Raw genomic sequence first — 16830 nt, 5'->3', positions numbered from 1 at the left:
CACTGTACAAATGATTACATAGGAAATCCTTTAACCAGTTTGAGGCCCAGATGATGATTACCCAAACCACAGAGCACTGACGCACATTAAGGGCTTTCTTTCGCACTCTTTTGTGGGAGTTTGTTGTCTGCCTGTCACAGTTTGAAGACAGCTTCAGACTGCATTAAATGATCAGTGTAGATGGGGCCTATTATCCAAGCACTGGGCCAGAGTCTGCATATGGCAGGATCAGAAATCTTATATGTCCGGAAGTGACCTTGGCACATCCTTCATGCTCTGTCAGCTTCTCAGCCCCTGTTCCGTCTCCAATACCACCCACACTGTCACGGCATTAGCAGCTGCTTTAAACCCCATAGTTTTTAATCTGCAGAGGGTCGTGAGGCGGAAACAAGAGACCCGGGGTTGTAATCCTTTTATTGAGCCACGTTAGCCAAGGAATAGCCAGAATTTCCACCTCCCAGCTCTTGCCCTCCTCCAGCTCCTGGGACAATGCGGACCCACGTTAATCCCCTTGAAATTGGCAATCAAATCCAGCTGTTCTCCGGTACCCAGCCCCACTTCCCCTGAGCTTCAATCCTCATTCCACTCAGGACCCTGTTTTCCTTATAATCCGTTTATTCCTGCCCATATGTTGCTCTCCACAGCAGCGATTATAAAGTGGATAAGCTGCTTTTGGCAAAGTTGGATTTGAGCTGTCAGACTGTTTCTCTGACCTCTGCAAATGTCGCCAGACCAGACCCGCTTGTTTGTGCCACAAGAAATGCTAGCACACAGATCCTGAGAGAATCCTAGATGAGGAATTCTTTATTGGAGGATATTTGGGTTGGATTTCTGAGGCAAGGATGACAGGCATCTGCTAAATCCAGCAAGCTGCTTGCAGGGATGGGTAGATGGAACTGGGATAAAGCAAAGCTTGGGAAGTTACTCTTCTTTGACTCTAATTCCCAGAATCCCCTCCATACCAGCATGATCAGAATTATGATGGGTAGAGGATTTGGGGCATTGGAGTCCAAACAGTAACTTTTCCGTGCTCTTTTTTGGGTAGTACAATGAGTACAATAATTCAACATATTTGCTGTGCTTTTCTTTGTCCTCATCCCAGTCTCCCCATAAAGATACTCCCATCTTTCATATGCCCACCCTTTTGCCCTGCCCAGTGTCTTTTGTAAACTGAAGTTTGAACTCATCCTCCAGTTCAGGCTGGGATTTGCTGTTGAATTCTGTACATTTTGTTTTGAAAGTGCAGCAGCATATATTTGGTCCTTGAAATTAGAAGAGACTGGATAACTCCCATCAGCGTGACATCATCCTCACGAATTCTGCAAGGCAAATACCATAAAACAACATCAATTGGTTGGGACTTGGATTAGTGGCAGGCTTTTGTGGAAAATGTCCAGAGTCTCACTCAACAGAATAAGCAGAAAGCAGGGTGCCAAAGAAAGCAGGGCCATCTGGACAAATGCTATAAGTAAAGGGCAAATGGTATCTATCTGTCTGTCTGTCTGTCTGTCTGTCTGTCTGTCTGTCTGTCTATCTATCTATCTATCTATCTATCTATCTATCTATCTATCATGTCAGAAGCAAACCGAGGGTACGGTCGTAATGTATTTAGAAATACAAACAAAGTAAAAAACTTGGCATTGTACTAAATGTCCTTTGAACAGTAGCTAGCCACTTGGAGTGCCATTATAGGAAGTACAGGAAGCCCTTGCTTATTTGACAGATTAGGGACTACAGCACTGTCGGAAAGTGAAATCGGCTGAAAAGTGGAATCCAATTATTTTTGTTTTAGCTTACAAATGCATTTTGGATGCTAAACAACACAAATAACACACTACAGTATACTATAGCATCCATAGGCAAGACTCGTAGGCAAGCAGAGCTGGTGAAACAGTATCCCTTGTCAAATTAATAGACCTTGTAATTTGCAAAAATGTCAGAAAGTAAGCTGTCCAAAGGTAGGGTATGCCTATCATGCACTTTGCCATAAAGCAGGTGGGAAAATAGAGGCAGTCCCTGAAGTACAAACATCCGACTTACGAATGACTTAAGAATGAGTTAAGAATGGGGGTAAGACAACAGGACGCGAGAGAAATCTACCATTAGGAAGGGAAATTCACTCCTGAAAGTGTTATCAAGGGGGAAAGTGTCTCCACTGAAACTTTATCACCAATCTTTGTTTCCACAACAAGCCAATTTTTCAAAATCCAATTATCACAGGGAAAGAAAGTAAGGTGAAATCTTCTGAAACAGGTGTCTAGACAGCAAAACAAACTCCACAGGGGTGTTAACCCTTCCCTATGCTATCCAAGGATGTATACGTATATATGTGTACGTGTATGTGTGTGTGTGCATGTGTGTGTGTATAAAAAATGGCTGGAGCTACACACACATACACCAAATACACACACACACACACATATGGCTAGAGCTACACTTAAAAATATACCTATTCTGATTACATACAAATTAACACAGAGACAACACACATATATGGCTGAAGCTACACTTTAAAAATGTATGGTACCTGTTCTGATTACATACAAATTCAGCTTAAGAACAAACCCGCAGAACCTATTTTGTTTGTAACTTGGAGACTGCCAGGACACATAAACCTGGGTTTCAAATTACCCATATGCTTCTGCTGATCTAATTTGACAGACACTCCCAGTTAGTCCTCTGCAATCCTATCTTTTCAGCTGCTTTTAAAATGCCCTGCTTTCTTTCTCCCCTCTTATCCTCGGCTTCCTTTAATTGCTGCAAACTAAATTCAAAGCACAAAAAATAGTTCCTACTCAGCTAACTTGACAAGGAAGAGAGAAGGCAGCAAAATCTTGTCCTTCCCAGTAGGCCCAGACAAAAGCAAACTATTGTGCCCTCTACTAGTTTATTGTTCTTCTACAATTCCATAGAATTTATGGGTGAAATGTCAGGAGAGAATGCTTCTGGAACATGGCCATACAGCCCGGAAAACTCACAGCAACCTAATTCCATATTTGTTTAAATTTTGTTTGGAGAACAGACTGTAACTTTCTGAAGGGAAACTGTACAGATACTTATTTGGGAATTAGAAATTGAGTAAATCTTGACAGAAATTTGACACTTACAAAATTCAGCTGTGTTCCTACTTTATGTTGCTAGCCTTTAAAACCTAAAATTAAACTCTTCAAGGATCTCTTAGAATTGGAGTGGAAAATCCCTATTCTCTGGCCCTGATTTACAATCTCTATGCAATCAGAACAATCCAATAACTCTTTATTATCCAAACTCATTTAATCCTTTATCTTTTCACTGTGTCCTTCTAAAGTCTATCCTCTTAGACCTTGAATGTTTTAACCCTTCGTCCTATGTCCCGCTAAGTGTATAATCTCTACCCCCAAATCGTATCTTTCCCAATCATCCCTCACCCTCAAAATCCACTGTCCCGTCTCCATTGACGTCTGCTTCCTTCACCACGTCAGCAATCTCACGTGGGGTTAAGCGCTCCCCCATCAACCGTTGCATGGCTTGGTACAACTCATCCAAGGTGATCTCCCCATCTCCATTTGTATCAAACTGGAAAGCAGAGTTTTAGGGTGAGCAAAACTTGGAATATAACTCTTCGAAATGACCATTATAATTACAAAACTTAGCCAAGATTATGCATTACAGATATAGGGCTTATCTATATCAGGCAAATTAGTCTGGACCAACCTGTAGGTGTTGAGTCTGGAGCTATTGTCCAGACATGCTGGGAATGCATTGGCCCCATTGGGTTGTCACCCTCTCCATGTTGCTGCTACGACTACAATTAGCTAGCCATAGAGCTCCATTTAAACCTTTGACCACTGCAATCACATCCACTGATATCAGAACGGGGTGCCTGGGTTACTAGCAGGAAGTATGGGGTCAATCTCCCCACCTTATTATTAGTCTCAATCACATTGTGCCCTATTTTGACATAACAGATATGATAGGCTATGGCCAGATCTCTTGACGGAGCTCCATGGCTGGCTAAGAAGAGCAACAACATGGACGTGAAGCATTCCCTTTCCCTGTACTCAGGCCTGTAACCAGGATTTTGATATATATTTCTTTGGGGGGGGGGGGGGCTGAGTGAGAGTGAGAGGATCTACCCTAGCAAACCTTTTGTATCGTTATCCCAATACCCCCATGCATATGAGATATATTGAGCATGGTGGTCAGATTATGATATGAATAAACATAACAGTTTAAATAATACCAGTAAGGCCTCACGGACCACCCTGAGAATTTTAGGGGGGTGGCTGAAGCCCCTCAAGCCTTCCCCCCCTCCGGCTACATGCCTGCGTGGCTGTACTGATCAGGAAAAGGAAGATGGTGGTGGTGTCAATCTGGACAGGGAACTGGCCCAAAATGAACTTTATTTGGCTGCCCAGACTGCTCTGAAGGCCCACGACACTCCAGTGTTTCAATGTTCCACAATACATCGAAAGGAAACTGTGTTAGTAGAGTATTGTGGAAAACCTACATGGCAACCTTCAATTTCCCTTGGGATTGCTGTTGACCTGCACCATAGTTGGATAAGACTGAAGGAACCATCCTTATTAGAGGGGAATTTATGCATTCACATATGCCAAAGAAATCCCCACAGAATCCTGGCATAATGGTTACTAAATCATATTTTGAGAAACAAGGGCTGTGCTTTCTTGTTAAAAAGACTCAGAATGAGAGTTGCTAGATTTTCATGATGGAGTTCAACTGCAATAACCAAAGTTGGCAGATAGAACTACTGGGCTTCAATTCAATGCTGGTCCTAACAAAAACAGGCTCAATGGATCAATGAACACATGCTTGGTCAACAGTGCACCTATGGAAATCCATGGTCTACTTGAGTTGAAACCAATATGTGGAGTTAGTCCCTTGTCCCAGGGATTGTCCTGTTCCATCCTACCCCACGGCACCCTACCTCACCTCCTTAAAAGCATCCCTCATCTCCTGAAGTCCAATCATGCCGGCTGTCTCTGCCAGAAGCTTCGGCGTCATCATCTCTACAAAGTCCTCAAAATCCACGCGACCCCCAACTGCAGTGAAAGGAGACATATTGCTTAGATTAAGCATCAAAAACCATTTCCTAACACGATAGCCTGGCTTCCGCACTGGGTTCCTTAATTTGGCCCAGACATATGTGATGGCCGATCACAGTTCCAAATACTGCAATTGCTAAAGTGACTTATATAAGCCATCTGCTTAGCGTGTTTCATCTCTCTGTATGATCTAGAAGTGGAAGTCCCAAGTTCCTGTCTGGCACATTAGAAAAAAACAAAAGTATCTAGAAGGGAGGTAATTATCAGGAACCCCACAACAATTAGTTCCTTATTTGCTGTAGTTTTGATAAAAGTACAGTACAAGCCCCGAACCCTGTATCTGCAAGACCAGTATCCATCACCTGATCATCACCTGATCAGCTTTAGACTTACTGTAACCTCTAACCTCCGCAGGGGTGGTGGGCCCATTAAGCTGGTCCGCCCCAGGAGACTTATGGACCCGGATGGATTCCTGACGTCTCTTGGGGATTTTCCTGCCATGCTGGCTGATGATCCTGTTGATGTCCTGGTAGATCTCTATAACACGGAGGTCTCTAGGGCAATAGACACGATCGCCCCTGAGCATCCCCTCTTGTCGCATCGGTCCAAACCAGCCCCCTGGTTCACTGGGGAGCTGGCAGTGATGAAGCGTACGAGGCGGGGGCTAGAGAGCCGTTGGCGGAGAACTCGAAGTGTATCCGACCGAACACGGGCTAAAGCCTCTCTTAGGGCATACTCCGTGGCAATGCGCGCAGCCAGAAAGACTTTCTCGACTGCGCGCATTGCGTCTGCAACTAATAGACCAAGAGAGTTGTTTCAGGTGGTCAGGGAGCTCCTCCATCCCCCTGAGGAGGAGGGGCCTTCTGATCACCTGACAACCCGATGTGGCGAGTTTGCACATCATTTTGCAGACAAAGTCGCTCGAATTCGCTCCGACTTGGACGCTGACATTAGTGCAGAACCAGGGGATGTAACCGAGGCACCTGTCTGTCAGATTTTATTGGATTCGTTTCAACTTGTTCAGCCTGATGACGTTGACAAGGTTCTTGGAGCAGTGAGGGCGACCACTTGTATCCTAGATCCTTGCCCATCTTGGCTTATCAAACTCGCCAGTGGGGGGCTGGCTGATTGGTTTTCGGGTATCATCAATGCCTCTTTGCAGCAAGGGCATGTTCCATCTTGCCTTAAAAAGGCAATTGTGAGGCCCATTTTAAAGAAGGCGACTTTAGATTCATTATTATTGAACAACTACCGGCCAATCTCCAACCTCCCATTTTTGGGCAAGGTCCTGGAGAGAGTGGTTGCTTCTCAGCTCCAGGAATTCTTGGTTGAGACTGATTATCTGGATTCATCACAGTCTGGCTTCAGGCCTGGTCATGGGACTGAAACGGCTTTGGTCGCCTTGGTGGATTACCTCCGCAGAGAACTAGACAGGGGGAGTGCATCCCTTCTGGTTCTCCTGGACATCTCAGCGGCTTTCGATACCATCGACCATGGTATCCTTCTGGGGCGGCTCTCGGGAATGGGTCTTGGGGCATTGCTTTGCAGTGGCTCCGCTCCTTCCTGGAGGGTCGTTCCCAGATGGTGAAGCTGGGGGACACCTGCTTGGACTCCTGGCCTTTGACCTGTGGGGTCCCACAAGGTTCCATTCTCTCCCCCATGCTTTTCAACATCTACATGAAACCGCTGGGAGAGGTCATCCGGGGTTTTGGAGTTCGGTGCCATCTCTACGCAGATGACACTCAACTCTACTACTCTTTTCCACCAAACTCCAAGGAAGCCGCTCAGACCCTAAACCGGTGCCTGGCAGCTATGTCGAACTGGATGAGGGCTAACAAGTTGAAGCTTAATCCAGACAAGACAGAGGCCCTCCTAGTCAGTTGTGGGACCAACCGGGGTATTGGGTGGCAACCTGTGCTTGACGGGGTTGCACTCCCCCTGAAGGTGCAGGTCCGCAGTCTGGGGGTCCTCCTGGATTCATCTCTGGCGCTTGATGCCCAGGTGTCGGCGGTGGCCGGGAAGGCCTTTGCACATTTAAAACTTGTGCGCCAGCTGCGACCATACCTCGAGAAGTCTGATTTGGCCACGGTGGTCCATGCCTTAGTTACATCCAGACTGGATTACTGCAATGCTCTCTACGTGGGTCTGCCCCTGAAGACGGCCCGGAAACTCCAACTGGTTCAAAGATCGGCAGCCAGATTTCTAACGGGAGCCGGCTATAGGGAGCATACAATGCCCCTATTAAAGCAGCTCCACTGGCTGCCGATAAACTGCCGGGCCCAATTCAAGGTCCAGGTTTTGACCTATAAAGCCCTACACGGCTCGGGCCCTACCTATCTCCGGGATCGCATCTCCTCCTATGAGCCAGTGCGGACCTTGAGATCTTCCGGGGAGGCTCTTCTCGCGCTCCCACCACCGTCTCAAGTGCGGCTGGTGGGGACGAGGGAACGAGCCTTCTCGGCAGTGGCCTCCCGGCTCTGGAATGCATTGCCAAAAGAGATCAGGCAATCCCCTACATTATCCAATTTCCGTAAGGAACTGAAGACCTGGTGGTGTCGGCAGGTTTTTGAATAATTATATTGGACTACCGCCGATTTCTGAGCCTGAATATATTGCATAAGATTTCCCTTTATGGTTCCCGTCCCCTTGATCTGGTCATGTAAATGTGATTTATTGTTATAATTGTATTATTTTACTTTGTTTAATAATGTGTATTATGTATTATGTATTATGTTGTTATGTAATGTTTGTGTTGCTTTTATGACTGTAAACCGCCCTGAGTCCCATCTGGGAGATAGGGCGGTATATAAATAAAGTTTTATTATTATTTATTATTATGGTTCCGTTCATCCATGTCTAACAATATATGCCCTCTTTAGACATTTTCTAGGTTTCCCAGTGTGACTCAAAGGTATATTTCGGCTGGAAAGGTTTGCTATTATCTGTGGCTTTGTGTATCTTCATGAAGTTTGGGAGTGTATCTCTGCAGATATGGGGGTTGTACTGTACTTCTTCCTTAGCATATGTTTACATTAGAAGGAAAGTAATAAGAATATAGTAATCTTGGACAATCCATTTTTAGTGGAATCATTGTGATAGTTTTCTGATGCCTCTCTCCATGGATGCTCTCTGGATCTTGAAAAACACAAAACCACAAATACAAGGGTGCCTCAAAAATGAAGTCTAATTCATCTCAGATAGACCTACAGTATATATTGGCTGGCACATTAAAGTTTTCCGATTTGAACTGCTAGTACAACTAATCTATCCAATTGGCAACTCCCTTACCGATTCCTACTACTCATGCCTTGCTTTTGCCTCTGAGATGGTAAACAAGTCACAGGTAATTTATGCCAAAGCCATCCCTGGATGCTACCCTCCCTTCAGGACTTGAATCAGGCTATGTCTTTCCCTAGATCTTAGCCATGTGGATCCATTCAGATCATGATAGAGAACATATCACTTTCCAGATGTAGCTTATTTACAACTCCCACAATCACAAACCCATAGCCATACTAGCCACGCTGCATCCAACATCTGGAAGACCACCGTTTTCCCCACCCCTGGTCTGGATATTAACCTCAGATGCTCAATTCTCACATAACAAGCACTTACGATTCATATTGATCTGCTGTGATAACTCTATGAGTTCCATTTCTGTCGGCATGTATCCCATTGTCCTCATGAGGTTGCCCAAATCTTTGCAGCTGATAAAGCCATCTTTGTCCTTGTCAAACTCCTCAAAGGCCTCACGGAGCTCTGGTTTGACATTGTCATCATAGAGGTGTTAAGTTGGGGGGGGGGGGGGGGGAGAAGTAAACAATAAAAAATAGTAAGGAAAAAGTAGGATTCCTAACCAATGAAGCCAAATTGTCTTACAGAGGGTTGGAATCTGGTTTGCAGTAAGCTCCAGTGATGTCCTTTGGGATCAGGTTTATGGAAGCTGGTGGAATGGGGAATCTAGCCTTCCATCGAATGTGTGAAGATTTGTGGGGGGAGGGGGGGAGGGAGACACCTTTGTTCCCTTTTTTTCCTGAAGCTTATTTTTCTCAAAAATATTTTTGAAGGGTTATGGAATATTTTAGGAGCCCCCCCAATGGCACAGTGGGTTAAACCGCTGAGCTGCTGAACTTGCTGACTGAAAAGTTGGCGGTTTGAATCCAGGGAGCAGGGTGAGCTCCCACTGTCAGCCCCAGCTTCTGCCAACCTAGCAGTTCGAAAACATGAAGATGTGAGTAGATCAATAGGTCTATTCAATAGGTACCACTTTGGTGGGAAGGTAACGGCGCTCCATGCAGTCATGCTGGCCACATGACCTTGGAGGTGTCCATGGACAACGCCGGCTCTTCGGCTTAGAAACGGAGATGAGCACCAACTCCCAGAGATGGACACAACTAGACTTAATGTCAAGGGAAAACCTTTATGAAATATTTTATTTTATAATGATGAATACAATATGTAAACAAAGTATTGTTATATTTACTAACTATCCCACCACCACCACCACCCTCCCCCCGGTGACACTATTTCTAAAACCTAAATAGCAGAAAGTCAATTATGTAAGAAGTGTGATTTAGTGGTTTGAGCACTGAACTACGAAACAAAACGATTTTATTGATCAGTCAATTGGCCTTATCAAAATACATAATATAATCACAACGAACAGTATAAATCTAGTCTGAATATAAATATAAATATACATATACAGAAGGAAAAAGTGGAGACCTACTGGAAACTAAATATGCCTTAATCCTAAATACGAAAATCAGATGTCCTCGTCTCCTTACACTGTGTGCCAATATGATCAATATACTCTAATCTCCTTTTAGCTGCTTTATAAAGATAAAGAGCAACTTTTGTTAAGACAGGGTTAGAACCGGCTAGTAAAAATGTGGTTTTGGCTGATGTATCCCAGCTCGTTTTATTACAAATTAAAGACCATGTATTTTTTCCTATCTTTTTCATACAGACAGCATTTATGTAATATGTGGTTCTAATTTTCAACTTCCAGGGCACTGCAGATTCAGAGTCTTTCTTCAGGTGGGACCTGATTAAATCTACCGTGTCTCTCCACTGACTCCATTGGTTCAAATCTGGCCCTTGTAAAAATGACTCTTGGGTGTCTTGGCAAATCTATTTTTAAGTAAAGTGTCTGCTAAAATGACCTGACGACTTCAAGGAGCCTATGTTTGATAGAGTGGCTATGTCTTTTTGCACTTCTAAATCTAAAATCCTTTGAGTTACTAACCTTTTTTCAACTTCCCTGTTGTGACTTGAAGACGAGATTTGTAATCCACAAGTACAGAGGAACCTTATTAATTGGTCTGACCAGGAATCTTGAATTTGGCCGCTAGTTTGTTCCGCCAAATTAGTCTACCATTTTCCAGATTTTTTATTTTTGACCAATAATTGAAGACCCTGATTTGTAATATATACATCTTCGGTGGCACGATGGACTAAACCCTTGTGCCGGCAGGATTGCTGACCAAAAGGCTGGTGGTTTGAATCCGGGGAGCAGGGTGAGCTCTCATCTGTCAGCTCCAGCTTCCCATGCAGGGGCATGAGAGAAGTCTCCCACGGGATGGTGAAATATCCAGGTGTCCCCTGAGCAATGTCCTTGCAGATGGCCAATTCCCTCACACTAGAAACAACTTGCAGTTTCTCAAGTCGCTCCTGACACAGTGGTCCTTATGTCTACCCCCAGCATCCGTCTTAAAATTTTTAATTGGGCTTGTTCCACTATTGATAATTTGTTTAGACTCCAAAATCATAGGGACAATCTTTGCTTTATAAATTTTTATTATTGGACTTAAGGACCCCAAGTATCTATGGGTTAGTAGTCTTACCAGAGTGCTTGAGCGTGCCCTTGTTTTAATTGCGCATGAGTGAAAATGTGTGCACCATGAACCTGAGTCCGAGAAGACTAGACCTAAGTATGTACGTGTGCTGACCTGTTCTATACCGTCAGCATCTAGGGACCATTTATGCCTTGGTGGGCGGTTTGCAAACACCAGAGCACTGAATTACAATTCTAGACACCAGGGTTCAATTCCCTGTTTGGCCATGGAAACCATTTGGGCAAGTCACATACAGCCTCATAAAAACCCCTGCTTGGTCCTATGGAGGAAACAATATTATGATTATGATCATTGCTAATGTTGATGGTTTCTTTTGGTTTTAATATTTTTGAAGGGCTTTCTTCCTGTTTCTCATAAAGGTAAAGGTAAAGGTAAAGGTTTCCCCTGATGTTAAGTCCAGTTGTGACCGACTCTGGGGGTTGGTGCTCATCTCCATTTCTAAGCCGAAGAGCTGGCGTTGTCCATAGACACCTCCGAGGTCATGTGGCCGGCATGACTGCATGGAGCGCTGTTACCTTCCCGCTAGAGCGGTACCTATTGACCTACTCACATTTGCATGTTTTCGAACTGCTAAGTTGGCAGGAGCTGGGGCTAACCCTAACCCTCCCACCATCTCCAACTGACGCTCAGGTGCCAGAGCTAAGAGGGAGCCATGAAGACAGTTCCATCTTGTCTCTTTACATCAGCTAGAGGCCCCTATCCGCAATAACATGCTATGCTAGTTTTATATCTGGAGCAGAATGAAGAAGGCGGGGCCGGGAAGACATCTTTCCACCATGTCTCCTGTATCAATTTAATGATATAATGATATATAATAATATTATACTATACTAATATTATAATACATTGTATATACATGTAATATAAATAATAATATTATGATGTAATACAATGTAATAATAATTATAATTCACTATTATAATTGTATATTTATATTACATGCAATATTATTAATAATATTGCGATATAATTGTATAATATAATATATTGTATGTATATATACTTGTAAACCACCTTGAGTCCCCTTCGGGGTGAGAAGGGCGGTATATAAATGTCGCAAATAAATAAATAAATAAATAAATAACAGCGGCCGTTCATTCAGCTCCTGGGATTTGAACCTGGGACCTTTTGGTCCGCAAGTTCAGCAGCTCAGCACTTTAACACACTGTGCCACCAGGGCCAAAATATCAAATTCCTTATAGATCCAGTGCTCTGTACATTTTAGGATCTTGCAACTCTGTAACGTTTTTAAAAAAAACATGATTCTGTAATGAGTAACTGAATAAATTGTAGATTTAATATATAAGACATAATGCAGAATAGGTCCAGCATCTTTTTAGCAGAAAAATCAGGAAAGCATGAGGTCTCACTATAACCTTACATGGATTAACAGTTTAACTGATACTCCTTTCCATCCTCATATTTAAGGGAAAGTTGTCAGGGATGGACAAAATTACATGCATAGGAAGATACTCTGTTCCTGATTGTCCCATTACATAACTCTCTCACGGACTTCCAAAGAGTTTTCAAGAGTTCTTAGGGCAAGAGCTTGAGAAACTTTCACTGAAGATCACATATCCATTCACATAAGTGTTGCCAGGTTTTCAATATAGCAAAAAAGGGTGAAGATTCATAATGTGCTGAGTTGTCAGTTAGGAATTAGTTATTAATAACATTATTGATTTCAATAAACTTAAACATTTGCTTCTGTAAAATGAACACAGTGCACAGATTTCTATCTTCATGAAAGTCCCACACAAAAAATATAGGATTTCCCCACTTCTTGGTGAGTCTATAAAGCATAAAAGGTTTTCCAGCCCACAAGTTCAGGGCATCCCTTATAAGAAGTCCTATAATGGACAAGCTTTCCAGCATTTAAAAGAAAGAGATAATTTATAAAGGGGGTCTGGCAACCATAATTTGTGTATGCACACATATACACACCGTCCCACACACTTACCTTCAATTTCATCTGCGCCAAGTTCCCGCTCCTGCAAATGAGACGCAGAGACATTCATTGCAAAACATCCACCTTGGAAGGCTCCAACTCCAACCCACTCCCTAAAAATCCTCCTTTTTCTGAAGCTAGAGAAATCAAGAATGTAGATGCTCTAATTCCTAAGCCATCGTTCCATCAGACCAACTGAATGCAATGCTTCAACATAGAAAGTGTTTCTCTTCCCTGAGGCCAGTCAAAATCGTTGCATTGAACTGCCAGAAATGCAGCGATGCTCCATTTGTTGACAGTTCGATATTTAGAGGTACAGAGAAGGACAAACTAGATCCAGCGATTGCAGCAAGAGAGAGAACAAAAGAGCTATCGATCCTTAAAATTCAGCTACGCAAACCAATGAATACAGAGTCTGCAAAAGAGCAAGTGCACAGCACAGGAGTCTGGGGACAAGGAGACCATTCCAGCCTGCCTCCAATAATCCACAGACATGGTTCCAGAGAGAGACTCTTCCTCAAAACTTTAAGTGCATACAAGGTGAGTCCATAAACAAGGGAGGATGTTAAGGAAAATAATAGAGGGATCTGCTGGCTACTTAGCCCAGGACAAGCTGGGATGGACAGTGTCTGCTTTGGGGAAAGAATCAAAAGGGAGACTTCATGAGCCAAGGGTCCAAAAGATATTGATAGACATTGCCAGCTATGAGACCCATAAACTGGAAACCACCATTGTATCTACACTATAGAAATAATGACGTTTGGCATGCCACTTTGATTACGATGGCTCAATGCAATGGGATCATGGGAGCTATAGTTTTACAAGTTCTTTAGCCTTTTCTGCCAAAGACAATTCCGATGATTCCATAGCATTGAGCTATGCCAGTTAATGTGGCACCAAACTGCATTAATTCTACAGTGTAGATGTGCCCAGACTTTTCATCATCCCACGGTGTCACTTCTGTAACACAAAGGCTTTGGGAATTTATTTTTAAAAACTCCTTTTTGCCAGATGTGAAAATGGAAATGAGAGCCCATAGCAAACCAACAATATCTCTTTCCAATTGATATCAGCAGTCTGAATGCATTCAACATACTAAATATTATCCAAAGAGAAATCAAGAATGTTGGTTTGCACAAATAAAATAGGTAGTCCATCCTCTGTGCTTTCATATTTGAGAGCTTTTGCCCTGTCCCATAAGACAATCTTCATCACCCTCACCACCCCAACTTGAAGATGTCCCATACCCCTTGCTTCTCAGCAATCCCCTTGCGAAGGAAGATGCAAGCCGGTCCAAGGGCGTTCTGCATGGTGTTCGGCAATGTGTGCCTTCGTCTGATGCCTGCCTAGTTTAGCCGGGAAAGAGATGGCTTTTGAGAAGAAGGTGATTTATGGGGTGGGAAAAGGGGATTATCTCTCCCTGCGGCTTCTGATCCTTTGCTCCATCCAGGCCTTTTTGCGCTCTTCCTGGCTGTGACATCTGCTGAATAAATCCTTTCTCCCTTCCCCAGATTAACTTTGGGCACATGGGGAGGACTGGTAGACAGGGTTTGCAGACTGAGTGAAGGATGCTAAAGGGGCTAGAGAGTCAGGATGGGAACGCATGAGATTAATAAAATAGAGAGCAGTTTATTTGGAAATTGTGATTTTTGCAGCTCTGCAGGAAGAGTAATAGTAGGATTGATTCAGATCACCCCAATGCACAATAATTCCCAATACTGTAGCATCTCCATTGTTTGCCCAATGTCTAGGATGCATCTACATTATAGAATCAATGCTATGTATTTAATTGCCATTACTCAATGCTATGGAATCATGGGAGTTGCAATTTTACAAGGCCTTTAGTCTTTTATGCCAAAGAGTGCTGGTATTTTACCAAACTGCAACTTTCATGATTCCATAGCATTGAGCCTTGGCAGTTAAAGTGGGGTCAAACTGCATTTATTCTACAGTGTAGATGCATCACTAGTTTGTCAACTCCCTCATTCCCGAATCCAGAGGTCCAGGCCAAGAAATATCTCTGCCTTCTTTTCCAGCAAAAAACAAGTACACTGTCTATGAACCAAACCAATTTTTCTCCCTTCCATAGGTCAATCAGCCTTGTTGATAGTATTTCTTTTGTTTGACAGCCTTCCAAAAAGAGGACAGTCTATTGCAGAACAAAATGTATGGTTCCAGAACTATGGTTAGCATCCACTATTTTAATTCTTCCAAAGAGCACAAATTACATATTACACAAGTTGAGATTTTTCAGTGGTGCCTCTAGGGTTGGTGCCTCTAGGGTCGTGGTGACACCCACATGGACCTCCTCCCATACTACAATATGGTAGCTAAAATTTGACCAAATCAGCAACTATATAAAACCCCATCAGCAACAAGCTCGTAGAGTGTGTAGACAAGACCACGTAATCTAAAGTATTGTAATTCAGTGATGATGACAGCTCTGACTACAGCTAGAGTGCATGATATGAGAAGGTGTAAAAAGCAAATTGACAACATTTAAGCCTACATGTAAGATGGACTTAGAATTATAGAATCATGGAATCAAAGAGTTGGAAGAGACCACAAGGGCCATCCAGTACAACCATACCAACAGATGGGTCTCCAGAATTGTGGTCCCATGCTCAAGCCACTACACTTTGGTGCCTCTCTTATATCTAACTACAGGGATATTTCTAAAATAAAAAATAATGAGTTGTCAAAGGCTTTCATGGCCAGAATTACAGAGGTTGTAAGGATGCCTGCCATAGATGTGGGTGAAACATCAGGAGGAATGCTTTTGGAATATTGCCATACAGCCCAGAAAATTCACAGCAACCCAAAAATAATGAATTTCTGCTGGAACACTGCACAAAAATATAGTAGATAATCATTTTGGTGTCGCCCTCTCTGACGGTGTCAGTCAGTGTGGTTTACGCCTCCTACATCCCACTGGTTTTTTTTTTTTGAGGGGGGGGGGGTTGCTGTGACTCTCTATTTTCTATTAATGCTGATTGGTTCAGCTCAAAGTAGAGGCCACAGAGCGTCCTACCAATCATGGTGCTGACCCTAGTCTTCGTCATCATATATGACCCAGAAGATCTGTTCCCTAAGACACTGGCAGATTAATCTAAACTGAGATTAAGGACTTCATCACACGAACCCCCATCTGCCCCAGTTTTCAAACACTTTTAAAACAATCCATAGATGAAGCAACACAGATTCTATCATATGATGCAAGGGGGTGCCTGCCTCTCGTCTGTGCTGCTTCGTCTGTGAACTGTCTCTGAAGTGTAGGTAAATGGGGGAAGGAGGGCAGAACTAGAGCTGGTTAAGAAGCCTCTTTTGAGCTCCCAATGCACATGGAAATGGGAGAAAGCTGGGAAAAACACGTGGGACGGGATCTGTTAAATTTGCCTGGGTTGAATAACTTCAGTGACGTGGAATAATGGACATTCCTTTGGGCAGTCTCCTACTAAGCATTGATGCTCCATTTGTCTCCCAAAATCTATCTTATGAATGATGCCTCCTGTGTCCTTGAGAGTAAGGGGGTTGGGAGGGAAAAGCAAAGGAGCCCGTGGAAAGAAATTATGTCTGACTTAAGAATGATGCCTCCTGCCTCCTCCAAGTGGAAGGTTGAATTGGGAGGAAGCGATCCTGTGTGATGCAGGTAAGTAAATTCTCTGTCTTCTTTAAAGATGGAACACCACACAAAGAAGATGATTGCGCATGCAAAGAAGACAATTTTCCCTGCCTTCCCTCACTTTCCCTAGCTCCACCTGATGAAGTCTTAAGTTTAAGCATACCTGTTGAAATTGTGGCATGGCTAATGCCAATCTGGGTCAAGAGAACATGTTAGGAAGGAAAGAAGACAACAGTTGAAGGGCTGGATCCAGGACACTCTGATCTACTCTTAGGTCTTCAACCATTCTGGTGTTGGTATTATGAGAGTGGTGAAGGTGTGTTGTGTAGGATCCAGGTGGTAGGACCTTGGGATGCT

The 16830-nt window shown here is 43.4% G+C and overlaps 1 protein-coding gene across 4 annotated transcripts; it reads right to left on the bottom strand.

Annotated features, from left to right (window-relative positions):
* Nucleotides 1–777: 777 nt before the first annotated feature.
* cabp5 (calcium binding protein 5) lies at nt 778–16797 on the bottom strand. 4 transcript variants are annotated; one of them, XM_062957690.1, is made up of 6 exons: nt 16637–16797; nt 12864–12894; nt 8661–8804; nt 4933–5042; nt 3408–3555; nt 778–1319 (listed from the first exon to the last, which is right to left on the bottom strand). In XM_062957690.1, the coding sequence occupies exons 1-6, from the start codon at nt 16652–16654 to the stop codon at nt 1294–1296; spliced, it is 477 nt and encodes a 158-aa protein (XP_062813760.1). In that variant the 5' UTR covers nt 16655–16797; the 3' UTR covers nt 778–1293. The 4 variants fall into 4 exon arrangements, with proteins under 4 accessions (XP_062813760.1, XP_003225322.1, XP_062813761.1 ...); XM_003225274.4 differs by lacking the exon at nt 16637–16797 and adding an exon at nt 14099–14285; XM_062957691.1 differs by lacking the exon at nt 8661–8804.
* Between the last annotated feature and the right edge of the window lie 33 nt (nt 16798–16830).

Source organism: Anolis carolinensis, chromosome 6, assembly GCF_035594765.1.
Source record: "Anolis carolinensis isolate JA03-04 chromosome 6, rAnoCar3.1.pri, whole genome shotgun sequence".
In the NCBI taxonomy this organism is placed as follows: Eukaryota; Metazoa; Chordata; class Lepidosauria; order Squamata; family Dactyloidae; genus Anolis; species Anolis carolinensis.
Note: the sequence above shows the minus strand (reverse complement) of the source record. Positions and strands in the feature narration are given on the sequence as shown.